General features: G+C 40.8%; 4 protein-coding genes across 6 annotated transcripts; 3 read left to right on the top strand and 1 right to left on the bottom strand.

Annotated features, from left to right (window-relative positions):
- Positions 1-3,660: 3,660 nt before the first annotated feature.
- paox (polyamine oxidase) lies at positions 3,661-11,990 on the top strand. Of its 3 annotated transcripts, none has more exons than XM_086168982.1 (10): positions 3,665-3,902; positions 7,246-7,422; positions 7,951-8,078; positions 8,702-8,889; positions 9,701-9,879; positions 10,362-10,531; positions 10,900-10,985; positions 11,071-11,183; positions 11,270-11,424; positions 11,520-11,990. In XM_086168982.1, the coding sequence occupies exons 1-10, from the start codon at positions 3,737-3,739 to the stop codon at positions 11,667-11,669; spliced, it is 1,512 nt and encodes a 503-aa protein (XP_086025108.1). In that variant the 5' UTR covers positions 3,665-3,736; the 3' UTR covers positions 11,670-11,990. The 3 variants fall into 3 exon arrangements, with proteins under 3 accessions (XP_086025126.1, XP_086025108.1, XP_086025116.1); XM_086168990.1 differs by lacking the exon at positions 3,665-3,902 and adding an exon at positions 4,659-4,828; XM_086169000.1 differs by lacking the exon at positions 11,520-11,990 and having other exon boundaries at positions 3,661-3,902; positions 11,311-11,419.
- Positions 11,991-12,134: 144 nt separating this feature from the next.
- On the top strand, positions 12,135-15,195 carry mtg1 (mitochondrial ribosome-associated GTPase 1). Its single transcript, XM_086169014.1, has 11 exons — positions 12,135-12,368; positions 12,482-12,549; positions 12,917-13,018; positions 13,149-13,235; positions 13,336-13,392; positions 13,519-13,609; positions 13,733-13,794; positions 13,865-13,961; positions 14,051-14,132; positions 14,226-14,338; positions 14,874-15,195. The coding sequence occupies exons 1-11, from the start codon at positions 12,272-12,274 to the stop codon at positions 14,969-14,971; spliced, it is 954 nt and encodes a 317-aa protein (XP_086025140.1). The 5' UTR covers positions 12,135-12,271; the 3' UTR covers positions 14,972-15,195.
- Positions 15,163-19,296, bottom strand: sprn (shadow of prion protein). Its single transcript, XM_086169052.1, has 2 exons — positions 18,885-19,296; positions 15,163-16,657 (listed from the first exon to the last, which is right to left on the bottom strand). Exon 2 carries the CDS (start codon positions 16,655-16,657, stop codon positions 16,205-16,207), a length of 453 nt encoding a protein of 150 aa, XP_086025178.1. The 5' UTR covers positions 18,885-19,296; the 3' UTR covers positions 15,163-16,204.
- A 77-nt stretch (positions 19,297-19,373) lies between these two features.
- On the top strand, positions 19,374-24,226 carry echs1 (enoyl CoA hydratase, short chain, 1, mitochondrial). Its single transcript, XM_086169040.1, has 8 exons — positions 19,374-19,549; positions 20,491-20,688; positions 20,803-20,930; positions 21,284-21,383; positions 22,891-22,995; positions 23,404-23,523; positions 23,612-23,679; positions 23,759-24,226. The coding sequence occupies exons 1-8, from the start codon at positions 19,459-19,461 to the stop codon at positions 23,822-23,824; spliced, it is 876 nt and encodes a 291-aa protein (XP_086025166.1). The 5' UTR covers positions 19,374-19,458; the 3' UTR covers positions 23,825-24,226.
- The last annotated feature ends 253 nt before the right edge of the window (positions 24,227-24,479 follow it).

Genomic DNA, 24,479 nt, shown 5'->3' with positions numbered 1-24,479 from the left:
GGATGATTAATTACAAAAAAATTACTAAATTACATGTTAACTCTTCCTTCCTCAGGAATTATACAGTCTGGCAGCTCCAATTCCAGATCCGTCTAAAAATATATTCACTATCCCTACTCTGTACATGACTGAACTATCTCAGTCTGGCTCCTCTGACCTCTCAAAAACATCCAACATGCGCAATTCCTCTGATAGACTAATTCCTGATCCTATCCATCCTGGTCACTCCCAAAGAGAACCTTTGCACCTTCATCTCTGTGACCTCTAGCTCTGCCTCCTGTCTTTTCGTCATTGTCACCATTTCTAGGCCATACAGCATTGCTGGTCTCACCACTGTCTTGTACACCTTTCCTTTCATTCTGGCTGATAGTCTTCTATCACATAGTACCCCTAACACTCTTCTCCACCCGTCTCAACCTGAACTTGTTTCTTCACCTCTTTTCCATACTCTCTGCTGCTCTGGACTGTTGACCCCAAGTACCTGAAATCCTCCAACTTCTCGATCTCCACTCCCTGTAGCCTCACCGTTCCACCCGGGTTCCTCTCATTCACACACATATACTCTGTCTTGCTGTGACTAACCTTTATTCCTCTCCTTTCCAGAGCATACCTCCACCTCTCAAGATATTCCTCAATATGTTCTGTGCTCTCACTACAGAGCACAATGTCATCTGCAAACATCATGGTCCATGAAGATTCCTGTCTAACTTCATCTGTCAGCCTGTCAATCACCACTGCAAACAAGAAGGGGCTCAGAGCTGATCCCTGATGGAGTCCCACCTCCACCTTGAAGGTCTCTGTTCCCCCTACACCACACCGCACCACTGTCTCACAGCTGGCATACATGTCCTGCACCAGTCTAACATACTTCTCTGCCACCACAGTTTTCCTCATACAATACCAGAGTTCCTCTCTTGGCACCCTGTCATATGCTTTCTCTAGGTCTACAAAAACACAATACAGCTCCCTCTAGCCTTCTCTGTACTTCTCTATTAGCATTCTCAAAGCAAATACTGCATCTGTAGTACTCTTTCTAGGCATGAACCTGTGCTGCTCTTCACAAATGCTGACTTCTGCTCTTAGTCTAGTTTCAACTACTCTTTCCCATAACTTCATTGTATGGCTCATCAACTTTAACACCCCAATATAGTTGCTGTAATTCTACACATCCCCCTTATTCTTAAAAATGGGCACCGTCGCACTTTGTCTCCATTCTTCGGACATCTTCTCACTCTCTAAGATCCTGTTGAATATTCTAGCCAGATATTCTACCGCTGCCTCCCCTAGACACTTCCACACCTCCACAGGTATATCATAAGGACCAACTGCTTTTCGACTCTTCATTATCTTCAATTCATTCATTACTTTACTTTAACTAATCTCTTGTACTTTCTGGTTTACAATAGTCACCTCTTCTACCCTTACCTGTCTTTCATTTTCCTTATTCATCAGCTCTTCAAAGTATTCTTTCAATCTTCCCATCACTCTAGCATCTGTTAATACATTTCCCTCTCTATCCTTAATCACCTGGACCTGTTGTACATCTTATTCATCTTTATCTCTCTGTTTCGCCAACCTGTATAGATCATTCTCTCCCTCCTTACGGCCTAATCAAGCATACAAGTCATCGTACGCCCTTTATTTTGCCTTTTTCTACCTCTATCTTTACCTTACGCTGTATTTCCCTGTACTCTTATCTTTTCTCTTCAGTTGCCTCAGTGTCCCACTTCTTTTTTGCTAACCACTTTCTCTGTAAGCACTCTCCTTTTCATCTTTGTCTCTGTTTCGCCAACCTGTATAGATCATTCTCTCCCTCCTTACTGTCCAACCGAGCATACTAGTCATCATAGACCCTTTTTTTGCCTTTGCTACCTCTATCTTTACCTTACGCTGTATCCCCCTGTATCTCTGTCTGTTCAATGTCCTACTTCTTCTTTGCTAACCACTTTCGCTGTATATACTCCTGCACTTCCTCATTTCAACTTATCTCCTTATCTCCTAGTGCCCTGATCTACTTTCCTTCCAGATGATACACCAAGTATTCTCCTACCTGTCCCCCTGATAACATTAGCTGTAGTTATCCAGTCATCTGGAAGCTCTCCCTGATCATCCAGAGCCTTTCTCAACTCCTCCCTGAAAACCATACAACATTCCTCTCGTTTCAGCTTCCACCACTTTGGTGTTTCGCCCTGCCGCTCTTATAAGTTACCCTATGTTCCTGTCTTTTCTGGAAAAAAGTGTTCACCACAGCCATTTTCATCCTCTTTGAAAAATCTACCACCATCCGTCCCTCTGCGTTCCTATCCTGTATACCAAATCTGCCCCTCACTTCCTCATCCCCTCTATTTCCTGCACCAACATGCCCATTGAAGTCAACACCAACTACCACTCTCTCATCCCTAGGTATGTTCTGTATCACTTCATCTCACTCATTACAGAACTTCTCCTTTGTCCTTTAACTCGCATTCCACCTGCGGGGCATAGCCCCAAAAACATTGAGCATCACACCCTCAATGTCCAGGTTCAGACTCATAAGTCTACCATTCTTTTCACCTCCAGAACATCCCTAACAAACTCCTCCAAGATAACTCCTACTCCATTCCTCTTCCTGTCAGTACCTTGATAGTACATTTCAAAAGCTGCTCCTAAGCTTCTAGCCTTGTTACCTTTCCACCTGGTCTCCTGGACACACAGTTTATCCACCTTCGTTCTCTGCTCGACCAACTCTCTACCTTTTCTTATCATCGTCCCAATATTCAAAGTCCCTACTCTCAGTCCCAGACTCTTGCCTTTCCTCTTCTCTCTCTGCTTCTTAGCATGCCTTCCTTCTCTCCTTCTTTGATCCACAGTAGCCCAATTTCCACTGGTACCCTGTAGGTCATCGGTACTAATGGCAGTCGTTGTTAACCCGGGCCTCGACCGATCCGGTATGAGATTATTAGGTTTGATTTGTATGTTTGGTTTTGGCAAAAGTTTTATGCCAGATAGCAACCTTCTGCATTTATCCGGGCTTGGGACCGGCTCAGGGAGACACTGGCCCGTGCCGCCCCGAGGCTACAGTAGGGGTTAATTACCATAATTCATTACAACTAATTTTAACTCACAAACAGAGGATTCCCAAACATGATTAACACTGTGGTGTTGACATGGATTAATTCAGAGTTGTGAAAATCTTCTGTTCGTACCTGAAACACAAAGAGATGGTTGATATCTTCTGACTCTGCTTACCTTCCAGACGTCTCTGGGCCCCGTTTCAAGAGAACAGCTTGTGCGTGGGGCACCACCTGGCGGATGACTGTATACTTGCTCCATAAAGGAAATCGATGATTTTCTGAAGTTCAGTCGATTCAAAATTGTTCAATTTCTGGGTAGCATTACAAAATCGTTGTTAACTAAAAGAAATTTTCTACAAAATGCCATGTAAAAATTTCGAGGCAATGGTGATGATAGTGTTTTTTTATTTGTCATTGAACCTATAAACAAAATTAGGATGAGATTTCAAAAAAAAAAAAAAAACTGGAATAATATTAATTTTTCTTCCTCTAACTTGCTTCGGAACATTAAAAAGCTGTCTTGTACTCGTAATCAGGTCCACTGAGAAGATTGTCAGACCGAGTCAGCTGTGTAATTTCTCGAGTTTTATTTTGAAATGCATGACAGGAAATGAATATTCAACGACAAAGAAGCCGACCGATCAGTGACCAGCGTCAATAATCGGACCGTCAAACTTGAGTGTATGTATGGGCAGGTTGTAATGGACAGTAACGCAAGAATAGTGATCGTCGGATGCGGGGTATCGGGTATAGCAGCGGCAAATAGACTCGTCAAAGCTGGGTTTCGCAATGTCCGGGTACTCGAAGCCACCGCAAGAAGCGGAGGAAGAGTGAAAACGGGACAATTTGGTGAGTGACTTTTCACCTGCCGGTTCCGAACCTAACAGCAACAGCTGAGTTGACCTTTTGACACCGCCAAGCCGCGTCCATGCGCAATTGCGCACGGCTAAACAAAAGAGAAGTCCAAGTTGAGTTGAAGCCGGAATAAACGCATGATACTTTAGCATTTTGCAGTGTGACTTAGAGAGTGACAGGTGACAGGTCACTGATGACCAAACGATATGATGCGGTTTACACACATATTCACGCAGCTAGCCAACGTTATTTATAGGGTCCTTATGTGCCGCCAGCGGTGTTTTTGCGGGCAAAACTGCGTGGCTGCGTCACAGTCCGTCAAGTCGTGTTAACCCCTCACAAAAAGGGCGAAACGAACGGGAAGTGGCACATCCGCTCTCAAAGCCAACGCAAAATAAAAATGCGGCTCTTGTAGGATGGACTGGCTGGCGGGGAATGTGCAAAGTAAAGAAAAAACGGGGACACTGAGATTCTTTCTTTTTCGAACGAGAAAGGTCTGCGAAACACGGCGCGAAGCCATTTTAGCCAGCGACCTCTCAGAGGGAAACGGCTGGACAGAAGGGAAGCTGGACGACCTCGGGCGTCACATCGAGCACACTAGTCTTTAATTTATTTGGGATTACACGAAGATGCAATATGGGAAAGGCGATCCATACATTATTGGGAGAGAGCACAAAGACCGAGAGAAGAGGAACGAGTTGTCACTCAAAGAAATCCAAGTCAAAGTTCTCATGGACAATTTTCTTCCAGACTTAAAAATATATGCCACAATGATGTCGGTTCAAAAAACTCACGATCACACGAAGTGTGTCAGTGTACCAGAAAGATGGTGAAGCAAAGATTATGCCTTGAACTTGTCATCAACCTGGACAAAGTGCACAACCACTGGAGACGTAAGAATGGCAGACGGGGAAAATAAGGTGAAATTGAAGTTCTCAGTCAGCTCTGTTGCTTAACTGGTGTCATTTATTAAGAATTTTCATTTATGGATATTCATCATGAAAACCAGTTTATGAGTAGTAGAAATGCTTGTGATTGTATAATTATATATTTTATGGACAGAGGGACAGGAACAGGATTCTCCCAGTGCACAGCAGGCGCTTCACACACAGACATACAATCTCATACTTGTGACACAGGCCAGAGCTTTATAATAAAAATGCCAAGTGAGTTTTGAGTATTGGAGTTTATAATTTGCTCAGTTTGGTTGTCAGTTCATGTTAAGCCATAGTTAAAAATAAATATTTATGCTTCCAGCGGTGTTGACATACTACACAGGTCATACACATATTTTTTGTTTTTTTCATTGTAAGTGGACTAAATCACTTTATTAGATTTTTTTTTTATCTTATTTTTTTTAAATAAACCACATAACTTGGATAGATGGGATACTGGTGTGACCGCAGTGTGCGTGTGTCATGTTGCTCACTGTGGTCCAACAGATAGTTTGTGTGTTTGCTTAGACATGAAAAATTAAAGGGAACAGTACTCAGAGGTCAGCTGAGTTCTGAGGGTAGTGTCAGCTTAATGATATCTAGAGCAATTTGCTAACTTGTGTATTACAGGACCGTTTGCAATCGCCTCATTCGCTTAAACATTAACGTTGTGCGTGTCCTTTGGAAGACACCTGCCTTCTTGTCTAACATCTTGGTTTATAAAGAAGATTTAAGCACAGTTTGTCTTCATCGTATCTTTAGAAAGTGCTCCTTCAGCTGCGTCTGTACTGTGTTGATGGGCAGCCACAGTAAACACTAGTAACTTGCAGGTAACTGTCAAAGGTAACATTCTTTTATTGTATACAGTTTTGTTCAAAATAATAGCAGTCCAACAGAAATAACTGGATCAATGACTATTTTTGGTATAAATCATACTATTACATGGCAAATTATTTACCAATAGGTGTAGTAGAGTCAGAGAAACCAATAGACCCAACATTCATGATATGAATGCTCCCAAGTCTTTGTAATTGAATAATTAAGTGAAAGTGGTATGTTCAAAATGATAGCAGTCTGGTGTTCAATCAGTGAGGTCATTCATTACGCTAAGAAACAGGTGTCATTCAGGTGGCCCTTATTTATGTTGTACATGCAATTCTCTCTGACAACCTGAGAAAGGTGCCAGACATTGTTCAGAAGAAGAGCATGCTTTAATAAAAACGTTGATTGGTGAGGGGAAAACATATAAAGAAGTGCAGAAAATGATAGGCTGCTCAGCTAAAATGATCTCCAATGCTTTAAATGGAAAGACAAACTGGAGATCTGTGGAAAAAGACAGTAGACTGCCATTGGAATGGATCGAACAATAGCCAGAATGGCAAAGACTGATTAACTCCAAAAAATGATCAACTACAAGGATGTCAGAGACAGTCTGAAGTTGCCTGTGAGTACTGTGACAATTAGAAGACGCTTGTGTGAGGCTAATTTATCTAAGCCCCCTGCAAAGTCCCACTGTTAAAAAAAAGACGTGTTGAAGAGGATATTATTTGCTAAAGAACATATCGACTGGCCTAGAGAGAAATGGAGAAACATTTTTGTAGACCGATGAAAGTGAGATTGTTCTTTTTTTGGTCCAAGGGCTGCTGACAGTTTGTCAGACAACCCCCAAATACTGAATTCAAGCCAGAGTACACTCTGAAGACAGTGAAGCATGGTGGTGCAAGCATCATGATATGGGGCTGTTTCTCTTACTATGGTGTCGAGCTTATATATCACATACCAGGGATCATGGATCAATTTGCTTGTATCAAAATACTTGAAGACGTCATGCTGCCTTATCGTGAAGAGGAAATACCCTTGTAATGGGTGTTTCAACAAGACAGCGACTTGAAACACACCAGTTATCTAGCAGCATCTTGGTTCCAGACCAACAAAATTAAGGTTATGGAGTGGACAGCCAAAATCTCTGGACCTTAATTCAATAGCTAACTTACATCGAAAATGCTGTTTCTGAGGGAAAACCAAGAAATGCAGAGGAATTGTGGAAGGTTGTCAAATCATCCTGGGCTGGAAAACCTGTTCGCATGTGCTAGAAGTTGAGTTGACTCCACGCAGCACAGATGTGAAGAAGTTCTTAAAAGCAGTGGTTACACAACTAAATATTAGTTCAGTGATTCACAGGAATACTAAATCTTAACGTTTTCGGCTTATTGAGTAAATATTTGAAATTGTAAATAAAAACGCAGACAGTGCTATTCTTTTTTAACAGCCCAATATCATTTTTCCCTTGATGATAAGGGTAGCGTTATTGCACTACTGTAAAATTGCTGTGCCACAGCATAAAAATAACCCATGTTGATAGGAATCACTTTTTCATAATAGACAATATATCTCATCCCTAGGTGACAACATTGTTGAAATAGGGGCAAATTGGATTCATGGACCATCTGAGGAGAACCCAGTCTTCTGTCTTGCCAAGCAATATGGGCTTCTGGATCCAGAGGCTCTCACTCCAGAAAACCAGGCCATGGACATAGAGGGACATCCTCCATGGCTTCCCAACATCTTCAGCAGTTCAGGTGCAGTTCAAGTGTTTTTGCCTTTCATTGTGTTTTGTTTTTTGAACAGTGAAAGGATGGATTTCTGTTGAATGGCATCTTATGACAAAGCAATGTAGTTTACCTGACAGCAAACTGTAGTGAAAAATTGCCCTGTATTCGAGTTATGCTATTGCAACCCTTTCTGCTAGTCAGACATTATCTTGCCCGTGCTTATTGCTCTTAAATAAAAATCAAGTGCAAGGTGTAAACTGTTATACATGTGGCTTTTAGCAGCTAAGTTATACATTAAATGTATTTTATTTTGCATGTAAATCAACTGCCTCAAAACCAGCTACTGTTCTAAAACAGGAAAGGCATATAGATATTGATAGCATGAAACCATAATTTAAGGTTTAACTAAAATGAATGACACTATTCAATTGGATGGAAAATGTATGCTTGCAGATTATTTTCAAGTGTTTCTATGTGAATTTTAACTAACCTAATTTATGTTAGCATGTTGATAGACTCCTTTTTGAGATTTCTTGCATTATGTGATGTGTGCAGGTAAGAAGCTGAATGCTGAGGATGTATATCCTGCTCAAGAGATGTTTGCTGAGCTGCTAAGTGAATGTTCAGAATTTCACAAAGGAGGAGAACCCACGGCTAGTGTGGGGGATTTCATACGTTCAGAGGTACTCTGTCTTTTACTATGAATCCGGCCATCGCATTTCCCACGTCCATCAGACTGTACAACAATGTCTGGACGGCGCACAACTCCTCTGTACCTGTGCTGCTTCCACAAGTCCACAATCTCACTACCCAACCCCATTCACAACCTCACCCCGTTCTCATGTCATGCCCTAACTCTGCTGTCTCTCTTATCCTTGTTTGTCCCAGCCTGCACACATCCTGCCTATTTTTGTTAACTCATTTTATTCATTGCTATTTATTTTTGTCGCTCTGTTTATATTGTTGTTAAATTCTGGTTGTGAATTTTTCCACCTCATGGTTCTTTGATGTTGCCCATTGTTATCCCTGATGTTGTTGTAGTTGTTTGCTGTCTGCTGTCTATTTATTTGTGGATGTCTTGCTATCTTCTGTCTTCTGCCTTCTGCCAATATAAATTTACATTTATATTCATATTTATTTTCCTTTTTTTTTACTTTATAGCTGTTACGCTGTTGTGTCAGAGGAATTTCCTCTATGGGGATCAATAAATTTTATCTTCTTTGGTGAAAGAAATTAACCAAGACCAATTACCAAGAGAAGATCTGTCTACAAATGTGGATGTCTTATTGTTCTTACTTGTGTCCAGGTGCTAAAAAGAGCAGGGGAGAGGTGGAAAGATGTTGATGCAACCACCAGATCCTTGCGTCTGTGTGTGATCAGTAACCTGTTGAAGCTGGAGTGTTGTGTTAATGGGACACACAGCATGGATGAGGTTGGCCTGGGGGCCTTTGGTCTGTACAGATGTCTGCCTGGACTTGACTGTACTTTCCCGGGGTTTGTATTATTTATTCATGTATAACACTTACACTTTTTTCAGTCAATAATTCCATGACGCGGTATTGCTTACATAATTGCCACTTTGACCTCAAAGCCAATGTGTTTTGCCTCATGCGGAGTTGGAAAAACAAGTTTTTCCTGCAAAGGACTGTCCTACCTTGCCTACCCCTCTGGATGCCGTAACATGAGGACAGAGACAATATATGTTGGAAAGCCAAGGTGTAGGAAAATACTCAAGAATACACCTGTATCACAACTGCCCTCATTCTGAATTGACAAATATTGCATATCGTACTTGAATCTGTATAAAAGTAACATGCTGTAGCCCAAAGTCTTGAATATTCAATTTATATATTATTTTATTAGGTATTGATGAGCAGCATAGTGCAATATTTACTCAAACACCAGAGCTCTTAATACCAGCACATGTTTGATTTTAGTACTGCGACTATGAGAGATTTGCTTAGAATTCTTATCTCAGGATAGTACAGAAAATTTGAGGAGGAGACTGCTGGCACCACAAATGTCACAATTTGGTTGGTTGTCTGTTTTTTATCTGTTATTGTGATGAGTTGGTGTATTTTATGATAAGGTCACGTTATAACCTCACAGATTTTAAATAACGTTACTGGTACCTGGTATTGGTAGTTTGTAGCCTGCAGCATAAAAGCTTTCATATGTCAGTCATTTTGTAGAAATAATGAATCTAAATACATGAATTGCTCTGCACTTGAAAGTTCCTTCACCTGTCACATAATCCCTGAGTTTGAAATTGACCGAAGCTTTTTTTTTTTCCCCCCATCTACAGTGGTTATGAAGGTCTTATCAAAAACATGATGGTGGAGCTTCCAAACGGTTTAGTAGCCTACAATCAGCCTGTTCGCTGTATCCACTGGAACTCTGAAGAGAAAGACAGCTTTGTGACGGTGGAGTGTAATGATGGGAACAAGATTGCTGCTGACCATGTCATCGTCACAGTACCTCTAGGTAAAACCACATGCACAAATATCAACTGTCTTCACTTCATGCTTGTATCATGCAACTGTTCAAAAACGGATAAATACCTACTCGAAATTTGAAGGAAACCATCCTCAGGAACTTGAATACAATGTATTTGTCTCTAGATCTTTTGCTGTGATAGCATCCAAATAACTACATTTGTCATTTGTAGTGAAAATTACATTGAAGTTCAAATATGAACCCCCAAATTATGCTACTTTATTACAGTACATTACACAGTTATTACAGAAAAACTATCTAACAATAGTAAAGATCCATTTTACAAAAAAAAATGCATAAAACTTTAAAAACAACAAAATATTTATACATGTCTTTACATGACAGAATGATATTCCTCTCCTCAGACAGATCAGAAGTTTGAATGAAATTGTTTAAAATATAGCTTCCTCCGCTGAAAGTCCTCACCAACTTATGCACCCTAATAATGATGGTTTGTCGCCCTTTGGCAGGATACCTCAAGAAGCACCACTCAACGTTGTTCCGTCCTCCGCTTCCTCTTCACAAGAAGCAGTCTGTCCATAGACTTGGCTTTGGAACCAACAACAAGATATTTGTGGAGTTTGATTCACCTTGGTGGGATGCTGATTGTGAGATCATCAACTTAGTGTGGGAAGATGAGGTAGTTCTTGTAGATTTAACCTCTTGGTACTGCACATATCCTTTATATCTTCTTTTTTTTTTTTTTTTTAATTCAACAATCAGACACACTGATAAAGACATTTCAATATCACACATAAATCAGCTACTGCTCAATTTCCACACTTATTTAATTGCCTACTCAAATCCTGTTTGGTATGAAAATAACAGTAACAATAATTCCAATACAATGGCTGAATGAGACACACTCTATTGTCCATTGATGTATCTTGTTTTTTTATTTTATTTTCTGGGTCAGCAGCTGCTGGGCCAAGGAGTGAAAATGAGAGGCGTTCAACAAGAACGTACGCCGTTTAAGATGTTCATACTTTATTTATTGTCGTAATTCAGGCTTCCCTGGTGGACCCGGTGCCAGATATTCAGAGATCCTGGATTAAGAAACTGCCTGGCTTCACAGTGTTGAAACCCACTGAAAGGTCAACAACCAAATCAGGCACAAAATCTCAATGTTTGGCCTATTCGTTTTTTGGAAAGTAATAGGAACATTGCTTCAACATTCAGGTATGGCCATGTTCTGTGTGGCTGGATTGCTGGCCATGAGTCTGAGTTTATGGAGACATTGTCTGAGCAGGAGGTTGCTCAAGCTGTCACACAACTTGTTCGCAGATTTACAGGTAAAGTCACATTAGGCAACAGCAAAATCTTCAAAATATTTTTATGAGCATAGGACCATTGCGATTGCTTTAAATTCTACATATAGGAAACCCCATCATCACTCCAAGGAAAATCCTGCGTTCTCAGTGGTTTCATGACCCTTGGACGTGTGGCTCCTACTCGTACCCTGGAGAAGGCTGCTCAGCGCAGGACTTGGAGAACATGATGGAGCCCCTGCCTACAAAGGGATCCCATTCACTGGTAGCTCTCAAATCGGACAGAGTAAAATGAATTCATATTCGTAACGATTCACAAATCTATAATTGCGGTTCTTCTGTCTTTTTGTACTGTTCCAGCCCCTTCAGGTGTTGTTTGCTGGAGAGGCGACTCATCCGTTCTTCTATTCAACTGTACATGGAGCTCTTCTCTCTGGCTGGAGAGAAGCTGATAGACTCATCTCTCACTACTCCATTTGTCCAGCAGAAATGACCAAGTCAAAACTTTAAGGGAACAATTATACATTAGAAAATCATTATATTAATGACTTCTTCAGATTTTGGGAATTAAAAAAACACTGTATTACCAGCTAAGATTTTTTTTTCTAATTCTCAAATTTAGTAATGAGAGTCTGTATGTGCTGTAAGTCAATAAACTTTTGAAATGCACATTATGCATGTTCACAAATCACGATAGTGCAACTGTCAGTAGAAAAATGGGATTGTTTTTTATACTAATGATTGATCTGTGTTGCCAAAATTGTGTCATCTTTTTGGAACTATTACAGCTTATTAAAATGATAAATCCTTTGATACAATGTTTTATATTCAGTTCTGCCTGCGCTCTTCATTATTTGCCAAAACATAAATGTAAAACCGAAGAGGGGAGTTCAAAATAACGCAGGCCTCCGAGAGGGAATCTTGCCTTGAAGGTGAAATAAATGCGGAAGAAGAGGAGCAAAGCGGAACCAAAGTTCTCTAACGTGTTCCAGCCGGCGCCTAAACAGCGCTGCACGTCAATAAATCGCCAAATAAATGGCGTTTCATGTTTATATATCGGGATTCAGTTTGTGTGAAAAACGGGCGCAGTCAACTTTAGATGAATAGAAGCCATGAAGCTGTACTTGGGACTATGTAATAAGTTTAGACCTTTCTTTGACTTCGGGGGCCGGGATGTGGCTCACTGGTTCCCCGGACACATGGCTAAAGGTTACGGCTCTGCTCTGTTATTTCCATAACACTTACAGCGATTGTCATGATATTAGAAATAAAAACTCCGTCGGTCAAGCGAGTTGTCACATACCCTTTATATGTCTCTGCAGGACTGAAGCAAATGAGAGGTAATCTGAAGAATGTGGACTGTGTTGTAGAAATACACGATGCCAGGATATCCTTTTGCTTGTCTCGCATTATATTTGTAGTGTACAATACATTTACAATTCACACTGCTTTGTGTTATTTACACGAAGCTCATCCTGCTGGACATTTTGTCACGGCGTTACTGCATTTTATTCCCATTTATCTCAGTTGACTGGTCAGAAATGATGACAAAGCAATAAGAAATCTAAAGAATTAAAAAAAAAAGGATTTTTCAGAGGACAATGTGATAGTGAAATCAAAGATTGAAGATGGTAAATAACAAAACAGGTATAATGGCTGATTGCACTTTTTTTCAGCTTTGTAAGATTGTAATTCAAGGTGGCATAATTGCTAAAGGCAAAGAGACTCAAGACAGGCTCTTTAACATCAAGCACATACCCATCTCTGGAAGAAATCCAATGTTTCAGGACTCTCTAGATGTCCGGCCTCACCTGCTAATTCTTAACAAAATGGATCTCGCCGATATGTCAGACAAGCAGGTGCTGTATCCCGAACAATTGTTCTTATTTTGAGATGTGAAATGTGCCTCACGTAATTGAAAACGGAGGATGGCTACTCAACGCAAAGTTGTGTCATGTTCAACTATACATTTCTTTACTTTTCATGCAGAAAACCCTAAAAACACTTGAGAAAAATGGGGTTCATGATGTTCTCTTCACAAACTGTCTCAAGCAGAGAGATGACAGCATCAAAAAGGTAAAGGTGATTTTGGCTGATATTTTTCTAATTGTAACATAATTTTGTGTTAACATCTAGAATCTATCATAGAGTGGAAATTCTTTGTGTTTTTCCCCAGGTGGTACCTATGGTAATGCGGATTATTGAGAACAAGCCACGGTATAACAGAGATGAGGTACTCTTGAAGCTAGTTATCTGGCATTTGGATCCAATTTGTGTTTTGAAATCTGTCTTTCGAAAAATCAAAAATGACACAAATGAAAAACTGATCTTAAAAATTAGGTTGTTTTAACCATTTCAGAATATGGATTATTGCCTGATGGTGATCGGCGTACCCAATGTGGGAAAATCATCACTTATTAATTCAATAAGGAGAACAAATTTAAAAAAAGGTACATTTATTCTATATATAAGAGAGTTCTGGATATTTGTTGGTCAGTTGAATGGGATGATTAACGTAATGTGAACTACTTAAAGTCTCAGCAAATATCATTGTAATCAGATCTTAATTTCAGGCAGGGCAACTCGAGTGGGTGGGGAGCCTGGGATAACCAAAGCAGTCCTGACTAAAATCCAGGTATCAGAAGTGTTTGTCTGTGTGTTTCGTTCTTCCTTTTGCATGTTTACCTTAGTGTGCTTCTCCTCAGGTGAGCGAACGACCAATAATGCACCTGTTGGATACACCAGGAGTTCTGCCTCCGAGGATCGAGAATGTTGAAACAGGCATGAAGCTGGCGTTATGTGGTGAGCTAAATGATATGATGCTGGGTTACTGCTGTATTCATTTGTTTATTGCATTTTGCAGCAACAAATAATTTTCTTTTTCTGTCCAGGAAATATACTGGATCATTTAGTGGGTGAAGACATAATAGCTGACTACTTACTGTATTCTTTGAATCGGCTTGGAAAGTTCAGGTATTGATTTTCACCCTAACCTTTCTCATTTAGCCAGCATGTTCATTTAGCCACAATCATGATAGATAAATACAGTGTGTGTTTTTTGTGCAGTTATGTGGAGAAATACAAGCTCCAAGAGCCAAGTGATGACATCCAGCATGTTCTCAAACGCATTGCAGTAGCACTTGGCAAGACTCAGCGTGTCAAAGCCATCACTGGAGTTGGTATGATATCCTATTGTGTATATATATCAACTGACTACATTCTATATAATTTACTAGTTGTCATACATTGTAACTAATTTAAATGATTCATTTGATATTTCACAATATTCCCTCATTGGCAAGAAAAAAATGTTAAAGAATGGTAGTTGGTTGTGATTAAGGCTTAGAAATTAATGGGCATTTTTATCAAATGAAGTTCTATGTATTTTTATTTTAAAATGGGTGCACACAATCCTACACTCTGCACCTGTTTGGATTCAACTTTAGAGATGGCAAAACTGGGCTTAAAAATTACCCTTACCTTTATTAATATCTGACCTGTTTCTCATTATCTTTACAAGCTACTCATGTATTTTTTAATTTTTCTGTGGATGTTGGATGTTACTTTCCAAATCTAAATGTGACATCAGAAAAGAGGCCTGCTATATGGTAATCATGTTTGTCAATATTGCCCAGCTTTGTTAATGAGTTCGATGTAAAAATCAGTCCTCAAGTAGTAAAAATATTATGCCAGTCCTGTTTCCATCTATTTCAGGAGACTTCTCCGTCAGGATTCCAAACTTCACGGCAGCAGCATACGACTTCATTCGAGCTTTCAGGAAGGGAGAGCTGGGCCAAGTCATGCTGGACTGAACAAAAACATTTATATTTGGAAAAACTGCGAAACAGCACACGAAAAAGATGACACCCGAGGGTGCCGGGGTCTTTTGTGTCTCGGTTATGGACTGGATTGATCCTGCTGGACACCCTCAACTGACCTTGGACACTACAGGGACTAAAGCTGTCCCTCCGGTGTGTGTTTGCTACAAGAAGGCAGAACAACATTTCCTTTGTAAATAAAGTAATCAAAACTTTTATTTCAGTATTTTAATTGTGTTTTCCCTTTCCAATAGAGGAAGCAAATATAGGGTTTGGTGATATTTATCAGCACAAAAACAGGGATAACGAAGTTGGTGTCGGTTCTATACAGAGTTGTTCTACATGTGGAACAGCTAATGGCTCCTGAGTATCTACTGCATGGAAAAAGCTTCTTTGAGATGAGGGACAGACCACAACTTTTACACACGCCAACGACAGTGAGAGCTGAAGTCACCCTCCCAACCACATCAGAAAATGAAAAGCAAATCTTTCTGTTGGTGGAATGGAGTGTGACTTGACTTGTATCAAAAATTTACAACATCAATGGAAAATGCAGATAAACTTCTGCGATGTGCATGTCACTCGTTTCTCTTAAGCGTTGTGTCATAAACCATTTATGATACTCACAATACTGTAAACCAGTCTTGGAAATAACTTGGTTGCTGAATTTATAAAGAAAAGTCATATCACACAGACCCCTTCCCCATCCTCCACAAAAAGATCTTTTTAAAGAAAAAAATGTTCTAATGGTTTTCAGCAGCAGAAAAAAAAAACGTTGTTGCCTTCACATCACCCCAACTATTGTAGGAAAGGTCAAGGGAATATTAAATCCCCTGTAAAGCCTGTTTACGTAAACTGACCATCTCTAGCCTTTCATTTTGGCACTCTGTTGCACTCGCAGCGATTACACATTTTCGTGCATTTTGTGACTGTCATTTTTTTAAGTTAACTACTGAATTTGGCATTAGAAAAGATATGGCACAGAACCAGGGAATGTTTGGCAGGATCTTCGGGAGGTGTGGGGTCACAGTGAGGGCTGTGCATGGTGTACTGGTAAAAATACAGTTTACATTAAACGAGTGTAGAAGTGCGTGTAAAATCGTCGCTGGCACCACTGCAACTCCTGTCAGTGCAGTTTCCTCCCTCCTCTGCATCTGGCTCGGATTCAAGGGAGGGATGTTAAGAAGCCAAATGTATCCAATTTTTTTTTTTTTTTTATCTATAATTTTACAGCACGTCGTCCAGTAAGAATCCATATGTTGCAGAGAAAGTTGCGATGACGACGGAAAGCAGGCGCTGCACCGCGGATCCGCGCCGATCGCAGCCAGACATCTGCGCGTCAAAGTAGTTGGTCCTGTTGGAGAAATCCGGCTCTTCGGCGCTGTCGGCGCTGTTGCGTCGGAAGGCGGAGGCGTACCATTTCTCCGCCGTGAGCGCCACCGCCGCCCCCGCGGCCGCCGCCCCCGCGACCCGCACGGGAGAAGTCCGCCCCGCCACCTTGAAGCGAGAGCGGCCTCCGCCGTAGGCACCCGCGCCCCGGTGAGTCCCCGCCGTGGAGCCGCGGGAGCCGCGGGACGAACCACGGGAGCCTCCGCGACCTCCTTTCGCCAGCGCCGGTTCGCACAGGAAGAAGGCGGAGAGCAGGAGGCAAGTCCAGCAGGCTGCGACCACCTGCCTCATCTGCGGCCACACACACAAAAAAGTAAGCAAGGCTTCACGTCAACGTTTCAGATTACAGATGTTGAGTTATCATTATATTGTACTGTTACAATGACCAAAAGACAGCAGGCAGAACTAGAGGTTGCAGAGATGAGGATGTTGAGGTTCTCTTTGGGAGCGACCAGGATGGATAGGATCAGGAATTAGTCTATCATAGGAATAGCACATGTTAGATGTTTTGGAGAGAAGCTCAGAGAAGCCAGACTGAGATTGTTTCATATACAGAGGAGGGATAGAGAATATGTTGGTAGACGGATGCTGGAATTGGAGCTGCCAGGCAGGAGGTCTAGAGGAAGACCAAAGAGAAGATTTACGGATGTAGTGAGAGAAGATATGAAGGTAGTTGGTGTGAGAGAGGAAGATACGGAGAATAGGGTAAGATGAAGATAGTTGACTCGCTGTGGTGACCCCTGACGGGAAAAGCCAAAAGAAGAAGAAGAAGAAGTTATCATTATATTGTAGCGTGGACCCTCTGACTCCAGAATCTTTTAAGACTGATGATGAGGACTGTAGGTAACTTCTTTTGGTTCCGTGTTAGACAACTCCATTGTTGAATAGCTATACAATGTTGTGTTTAATGTGTGACTCTAAACAGAGAGAAGCGCTCTCCCTTGCAAACATTGTCGTGGAAAGGGAGCAGGCCAATGCTGAGCGGATCCCAGCAACAGTCTATATTCCCAGGGAAAGGAAGTATCCTGATTTCAGTGGCTGGTCGTCTCAGAATGGGTAACATCCGTGGAAACCTATTTCAAGGTAGCTAAGATCCCGAGGAAGATCAAGTGGAGCTGCTTAAACTGTCAAGAGTTTGTCATTTTCCGTTAACCCCCTTTTCCCCTACTCTGGGGTGAAATATTGAAGTTGTGGTGAGAGATACTATTGAAACTAACTTTATTTTTGTCGCTTTTGTGAATGATGGTGACGATGACTGTTGGGAGCTTCTCTTGGTTCTATGTTAGAGAACTCCATGGTTGAATGTTGTACAATGTTGTGTTCAATTTGTGACACTAACCTGCACCGTTAGTTATCATAACAGAGGGGTGCACCCTCAGGATAACTGTTAGCGCTGAGAGAGACACACGCTGGGTTTCCGCTGTTTATCGTCTGTCAAATTATAGCTATCTTTAAAAGAGTAAATAATCCTTGACTACAGTTGTTGCTGAATTAAACTCCACTTCACCAGCTATTTCCTGGGTGTGTTATTAACTTATATGAAAATTAATCTTGAAAAATCTACTCCAGGGTAGAGGTGCCTCACTTACCACTGTAGAGTTGCATGAAATGGAGGTACACAAGGTAGGATACACCACTTTACTCGTAAAAACTACACCCTAGGTTGCCATTGTATCATAATACACACTGGGGTCCTACTCATTCACTTTTTATTTGGTTGAATGGCAAGTAAGGGGGGGATGAGTCGGGGCCAGCGGTTAGGACCTCTTTGGTTTCTCCCGGCCGTCCAGAGTGAGATAAATTCCCATTCTCCCACCACGAGTGCTTGGCGTCCGTTACATAAGCCAATTACTATAAGAAACACTGAAACGGCGGATCTATGACCAACATGGCATTATTAGGGATTGGGAATTAAAGAGTATGGTCAAATAATCGTTATTCAGTGGTGTTATTGAATGCAGTGGGATATTAATTCAACAGGAGCCTCTGATGCTGCAAGCTGTGCGTGAAAGGGAGGTGAACTGGATCAACAAAGGTGCGGTAAAGCTGTACAACCATTAAAAACGGCTTCCATAAATGTATTTATTTTATATTTATTTATTTATTTATTTATTTAAGATTTATTTGATGGATCGCAGCTCGTATATATCAAATGATCTCGGCTCGATATGATAATATTCACCAAAGAAATGTGTTTTTGACTTTCGGGCCTGATGCACGCCAAATTATGCACAATACATTACGGTTCGAAGCAGTCAGGCGTCGAAAATGCTTTGTTAATATACAATAATGAAGCCATCGTGAGCAAAATGTACCATGATGGGATTGTGCGCGATGAAATGAATTTCAAGATATTGGAAATGCCATTACAGAAAAGTAGCTATTTATTAATTTAGTCTGCAGCTCCCGTGTTTGCAGCTGCATCATAATTCGGATTGAATCGCAGGCTCACACACATGCACGGACACATGAACAAAAATCCATGCAAAACCAGTCGATTCCAGTGCTTCCTGCTTACCGTATTCCTGTTTATCCTTGACTGTATCTTGAAAGAAACGATGAAGGGATGGACGCGGACGGCGAAGGCGCGTTCACACAGCTTGCGGCGCGCACATCAGATGATGTCGAGACCATTACAGACAATCTGGGACAATTTTATTTTCCGAATCTCATTCAAAATACGGTATCGTGCCACTGTTGCTTTTTATTAGTCCCTTAAAAATATATTAATATTGATTTTTTTCTCTTCGCAAATTATAATTGAGTTTAGTGATAAAACTGAAACCGGCGTTATATTGATGTTATATTTTGCATTTTGCCAAATTATTAGGCGAGTGAGTACATTTAAAAAACACGCACATTTTTTCCTGGTGTAAGATAATCATGTTCTGTTCATGCAGGCGAATTATGACGGTATTGGAAGCCCGGGTGCAGGAGTACATTTTGGCCACTAGGGGGCGATCGCGTGTTTCAATCGGTTGATTGCAAACCAATGAAGAAGAAACGGAACAGGAAGTGACTGCTGGCAGCCTTATGCGCATTCGCCTCGTCGTCGCAAGTACACTGACAGCCGTTCCTGGGTCGTCGTGGTTATGGCATCCTTATGCAGAAGTGCAGCCGGGCTCTTCCGAGCCTCCCGAACAGCAACTGGTTTTTCGTCTGTCCCGCGCCTTTACAGTTCAGGTGTGTACGTGCGTGTGCTTCCAAAAGTGTCTTTGCAACAATGTCAAAAAAAACAAACCAAAAATAAATAAATAAATAAATAAACAAACAAACCAACCCTACGTCACTGAAAGCGCGACGAGAGGAACCTCCATATGAAACAACTCCTCTCACTTTTTTGTTTTAATTTGCCGTCTCACAAGTTAAAGATTTATAGATCTGTGCGTCACAAATAATTCAACCTTGAAATTGAGATTAGGTGTTTTTATCTCAAAACTTTAAAAATATGTCGTGTTTTTTTTTTCCTTCTTTTATTTCAGTTAGTCAGTATATTTGTTATGGTGTGAAAGGTGGAGCGCTCGACTCATAATTCTGAAGACTGATTGATTAGAAAGATCTGCATTCTTGGTCGGGCAGTTGATAAGTTGTGTAGCCAATTCAATTGTGCTTCCCACTGGACTTATAACATTGTTTCCTTATACTAAGAGGCACCACTGGATATTGGAAATATTTTTTTTTACAATGGACATGCCCTTAACCTTCTCCAGGCAGATGTTGCAGATTTGCGACAGCCAAATATCAGATTTTTCCTGCAACTACAACTTAATTTGAGCCTGAGAGGGTTAATATCATTTAAAATACGTAGATACCAAAGGAGCTTAATGTGGGGAAAAATGCACTTTTTTACTTGAGTTTCGCAAAACCCAGGGTCTCCAAGGTCTCTGTTTGACCTTGACTCAACCCTAGCTCATTTCCTTTCCTCAAATGATTAACCTGGACTTCACTTTGTGATACCAGGATATCTGCTGTGAGGACAGGTCTTTCCAATAAAGACCCCTTAGGTAACCCGTCACCTGGTTGAACGACTAAACAGCTGCATCTAGAAACCACAGTGACGCCCATTGATATCGACAGTGACTGCAGTTGATCTTGTGTTCATTTTGCACCTCCTTTTCTTTCAGGCACCCATTATGAGTATATTTTGGTAGAAAAGCGAGGGGAGAAGAACAATGTGGGTTTCATCCAGCTTAACCGGCCAAAGGCCCTGAACGCCTTATGTGACGGGCTGATGAAGGAGGTGGGTCAGGCCCTCGACGCCTTTGAAATTGACGGAGATGTCGGTGCCGTCGTCATCACTGGCAGTGACAGAGCTTTTGCCGGTGAGAAAAAATGTTCAGTTTTCTCTGCTGGCATTTGTATCGTTGTCCTCTATGGTCAGTTGTAGCTTTTCACTATGAGTAAAGGGTAGTAAGCATAACTTGTGTCCTATTCAGCGGGAGCAGACATAAAAGAGATGCAAAATCGAACCTTCCAGGAGTGTTATGGTGGGAACTTCCTGGCTCACTGGAACAGAGTATCCACTGTGAAGAAGCCTGTGATCGCAGCAGTCAATGGATTTGCTGTGAGTATCTCAATCCCTTCTTAAATGTCACTTAACCACATTCTACTTAATTCGAAAAACATTTTGCCCCTTGTTAAGATTGCTTGGTTTGAGGTTGTGCATTGTTTCCCCATCTCGAAAGAATTAACCTATGTGCCCATCTATCTCGACTGTTCTGTATTACGCACTAATCGTCGAACCCATCATACCAAAATCATACACAGGGGGTACATTTGACCGGAGAATTATTGTGCTTTGGGGTAATATGGCCCAACTGTGTGGGCTTAGATTTATGTTCCTTCCCTTGCAAAGGGGCATTGAAATGTAGACGTCACTGATTTTTGAAATACTGTTGTGTTTTCATGTCCATTTAGTTGGGTGGAGGCTGTGAGTTGGCCATGATGTGTGACATCATCTATGCTGGGGAGAAGGCACAGTTTGGCCAGCCAGAGATTCTGCTGGGTACAATTCCAGGTAAATACTCAATTATGGTAACTTTCTGGCTAAATCTGACACTGTCTTTTTTTTTTTAGATTTTTAATTAAATTTTATTTTTTATTTTATATTACCCTATACTGGAGACGATTGATTCATCCAGCAATGTTATTAATACCAAAAAGTGTTAATGCTTATTCAGTTTCCATATTGACATAGATACGTGATTACCGTATTTTCCGTACTATAAGTCGCTCCGTAGTATAAGTTGCACCAGCCAAAAAATGCATAATGAAGAAGAAAAAACATATACAAGTCACACTGGGCTATAATTCACATTTTTGGGGGAAAATTTATTTGATCAAATCAGAGACTGAGAACAGACATTTCACCTTGAAAGGCAAGATAAAATGTAATGTCTGAGTAGACGTGCCCAACAATGACGATTTGCTGGTTAAACCATATCTTTATTAGAGCAATTATAACAATTAAGCAACCACAGATCCACTTTATCTTATCTGTCTCAGTGCTCTCTTGCATCCTAAAACCTCTCACAGCCAGAGGAATGTCACAGAACTCTGAACATTCCTCTAAACAGTACCACAGGGTTGTTACAATAGTACCATATTTTCTGCACTATAAGGCACACCAGATGATAAGGGGCACCTTCAAGGAATGGCCTATTTTAAAAATGTTTTCATAAATAAGGCGCACCGCATAGAATAGAAGCTGCAGTAGTGGCTGGGGTTGCGTTATGCATCCACTAAATGGAGCTGCGCTAAAGGGAACATCAACAAAACAGTCAGATAAGTCAGTCAAACTTTATTAATAGAATACAAACCAATGTTCTGACAATTCTCTTCACTCCCAAAATAAGTTAGTGCATTCACAATACGGTCCCATACGTACCGGTAGCTCTTACCGGAATTTGCGCCTTCTTCTGAGGACCACCTCTAAATTCATTAATGTTTATGTCACTAGCTAGCGCTGTTGCCCTCATTCGAATTGTGACTTCAGAGACGCTTCGACTTGCTGCTCTCTGTTCAACAACCCATTGTTCGAGTTTGTCCTCCAAACTGTGGCCATCTCGCTTTGTTCCCTCGGAACATGGATTCGTTAATGTTGAATTCTCTCGCTGCTTCTCTATTCCCGTGTTCTACTGCATGACTGATGGCTTTGAGTTTAAACTCTGCGTTGTAAGTGTGTCTCTTGAAAGTTGCCATTTTGGGGTCTTTATACACACACCCCTTTACCGTTTTTACCGCTGCTACTTCGGCGATGCGCACACACACAAATGGAAATGAAAATGCACGCTTCACGCAGTCAGATATCCCAGCATACACTGCGCGCTACTTCTTCTACGGGAGAAAATGGATTCAGTGCGCCTTATAGTGTGGTAAATACAGTAAGTCAAACCTGAGTATAAGTCGCAGGACCAGCCAAACCATGGAAAAAAAGTGCGACTTATAGTCCAAAAAATACCTTATGTGATATCAAAAGGTTAACTTTTGCAGCAGCTGTGGGCCTGACATTCATGTCCCTGCAGGAGCGGGTGGCACCCAGCGGCTGACCCGAGCCGTGGGTAAGTCTTTGGCCATGGAGATGGTGCTAACAGGAGACCGAATTAATGCTCAAGAGGCCAAACAGTCCGGTAATAGATACCAAACTTTTTTTATCACCACATTTATAATCTGTTTTAAGAATAGGAATGTGTTGGGGAAACAAAGTTTAACTGTATAACTGTAGTATTATTACATAATACTGAATGTCTCATGTACTGATGTTGATTATATTTAATTTCAGACCCATAGAAGAGTGAAGCTTTTTCTAATATCTTGACATTTTAACCTCTCAAGGAAGTCTTATTTGAAAATTTATTTGAAATTTGTTTGTCCGTTTAAAAAAGTATTGAACTGAAGTAGGCGATAAGTTGTTGTTTTTGTCGTTTTACACGAGCAGGTATTTCAAAGATATCGTCTGACCGTAGACCATTATTGATGTAGTTGATCTGTAAGTTGTTTTCATTTCACACATCATTCAACTATATATATGTTTCCAGGCTTGGTAAGTAAAATATTTCCGGTCGACCAGTTGGTACCCGAAGCTGTGAAGTGCGGTGAGAAAATTGCTGCAAACTCCAAACTGGTTTCTGCAATGGCTAAAGAGGCAGTTAATGCAGGTATGCAAGGTTCCCACAGTAATAATCTTCATATTGTTTGAATGAAAATGTTTGATATTTTGTAATTTGATCCTCTGTGTGGTTGCAGCCTTCGAACTGACTCTGGCTGAGGGCAATCGGTTGGAAAAGCGGTTATTCCATGCAACTTTTGCCACGGTAAGTGGAAATTTTCATCTTGGAACGACTATTGGGGTGTTTGCCAATATGGTCTAATCCTGTTCTGTGTTCTTATTAGGATGATCGTAAGGAAGGCATGACTGCGTTTGTGGAGAAGAGAAAGGCCAGTTTCCAGGATAATTAGAACAGAGGTGATGCAGAACTCCTTGCGAGACACTAAGTTCTAGATTTCCGAAGATGGTTTCCTTATCTGAGCCAATTTCGGTGATTCAAAAGTACTAATGGTAACTGAGCATACAAGCTGTTTTAACAAGATTTGACCTGGAGTGAGTTTGCAACTTTCTTAATCCCAGTGTGCAGAGGCTTTGTGTCAAAATCACACAGTCGAGTGCCCGGCCGAAGTGTATTTATATGCGGATGCCACTGATAACCGTTACAGCCAGTGAGAAATGACAAAAATCAAGCCTGATGAATTGTACAAAATTTGCCTTTTTCATTTGCTGTCAAATTATTTTTCATGTGTACATATACAAACCTACTGAGTGAAATTCCTTTCCTCACAATAAAAAATATCTTATTTTCCAAAGTAAGGATTTCTACTGTGTTATTATCAAATAACAAAACGGTGTTGTTATTAAATAGTAGTTTGGTCCCGAAACTGAATTACAATTGGCAAAAAAAAAAAACAAGTATATAATACATGGCATAATTTATATCTATCTGTATATAAATATAAATCAACACACATGCTTATGCACACGTAGCTAGAAACTGCAAATACCCACACAAATCCGAATATTTTTGTGTTTATGAAGACACTCAAAATTCTTCCCAAATCC

This window comes from Fistularia commersonii, chromosome 2 (genome assembly GCF_037954325.1).
Source record: "Fistularia commersonii isolate RoL2024-O1a breed Wild chromosome 2, RoL_Fcom_v1.0, whole genome shotgun sequence".
NCBI lineage: Eukaryota > Metazoa > Chordata > Actinopteri > Syngnathiformes > Fistulariidae > Fistularia > Fistularia commersonii.
Note: the sequence above shows the minus strand (reverse complement) of the source record. Positions and strands in the feature narration are given on the sequence as shown.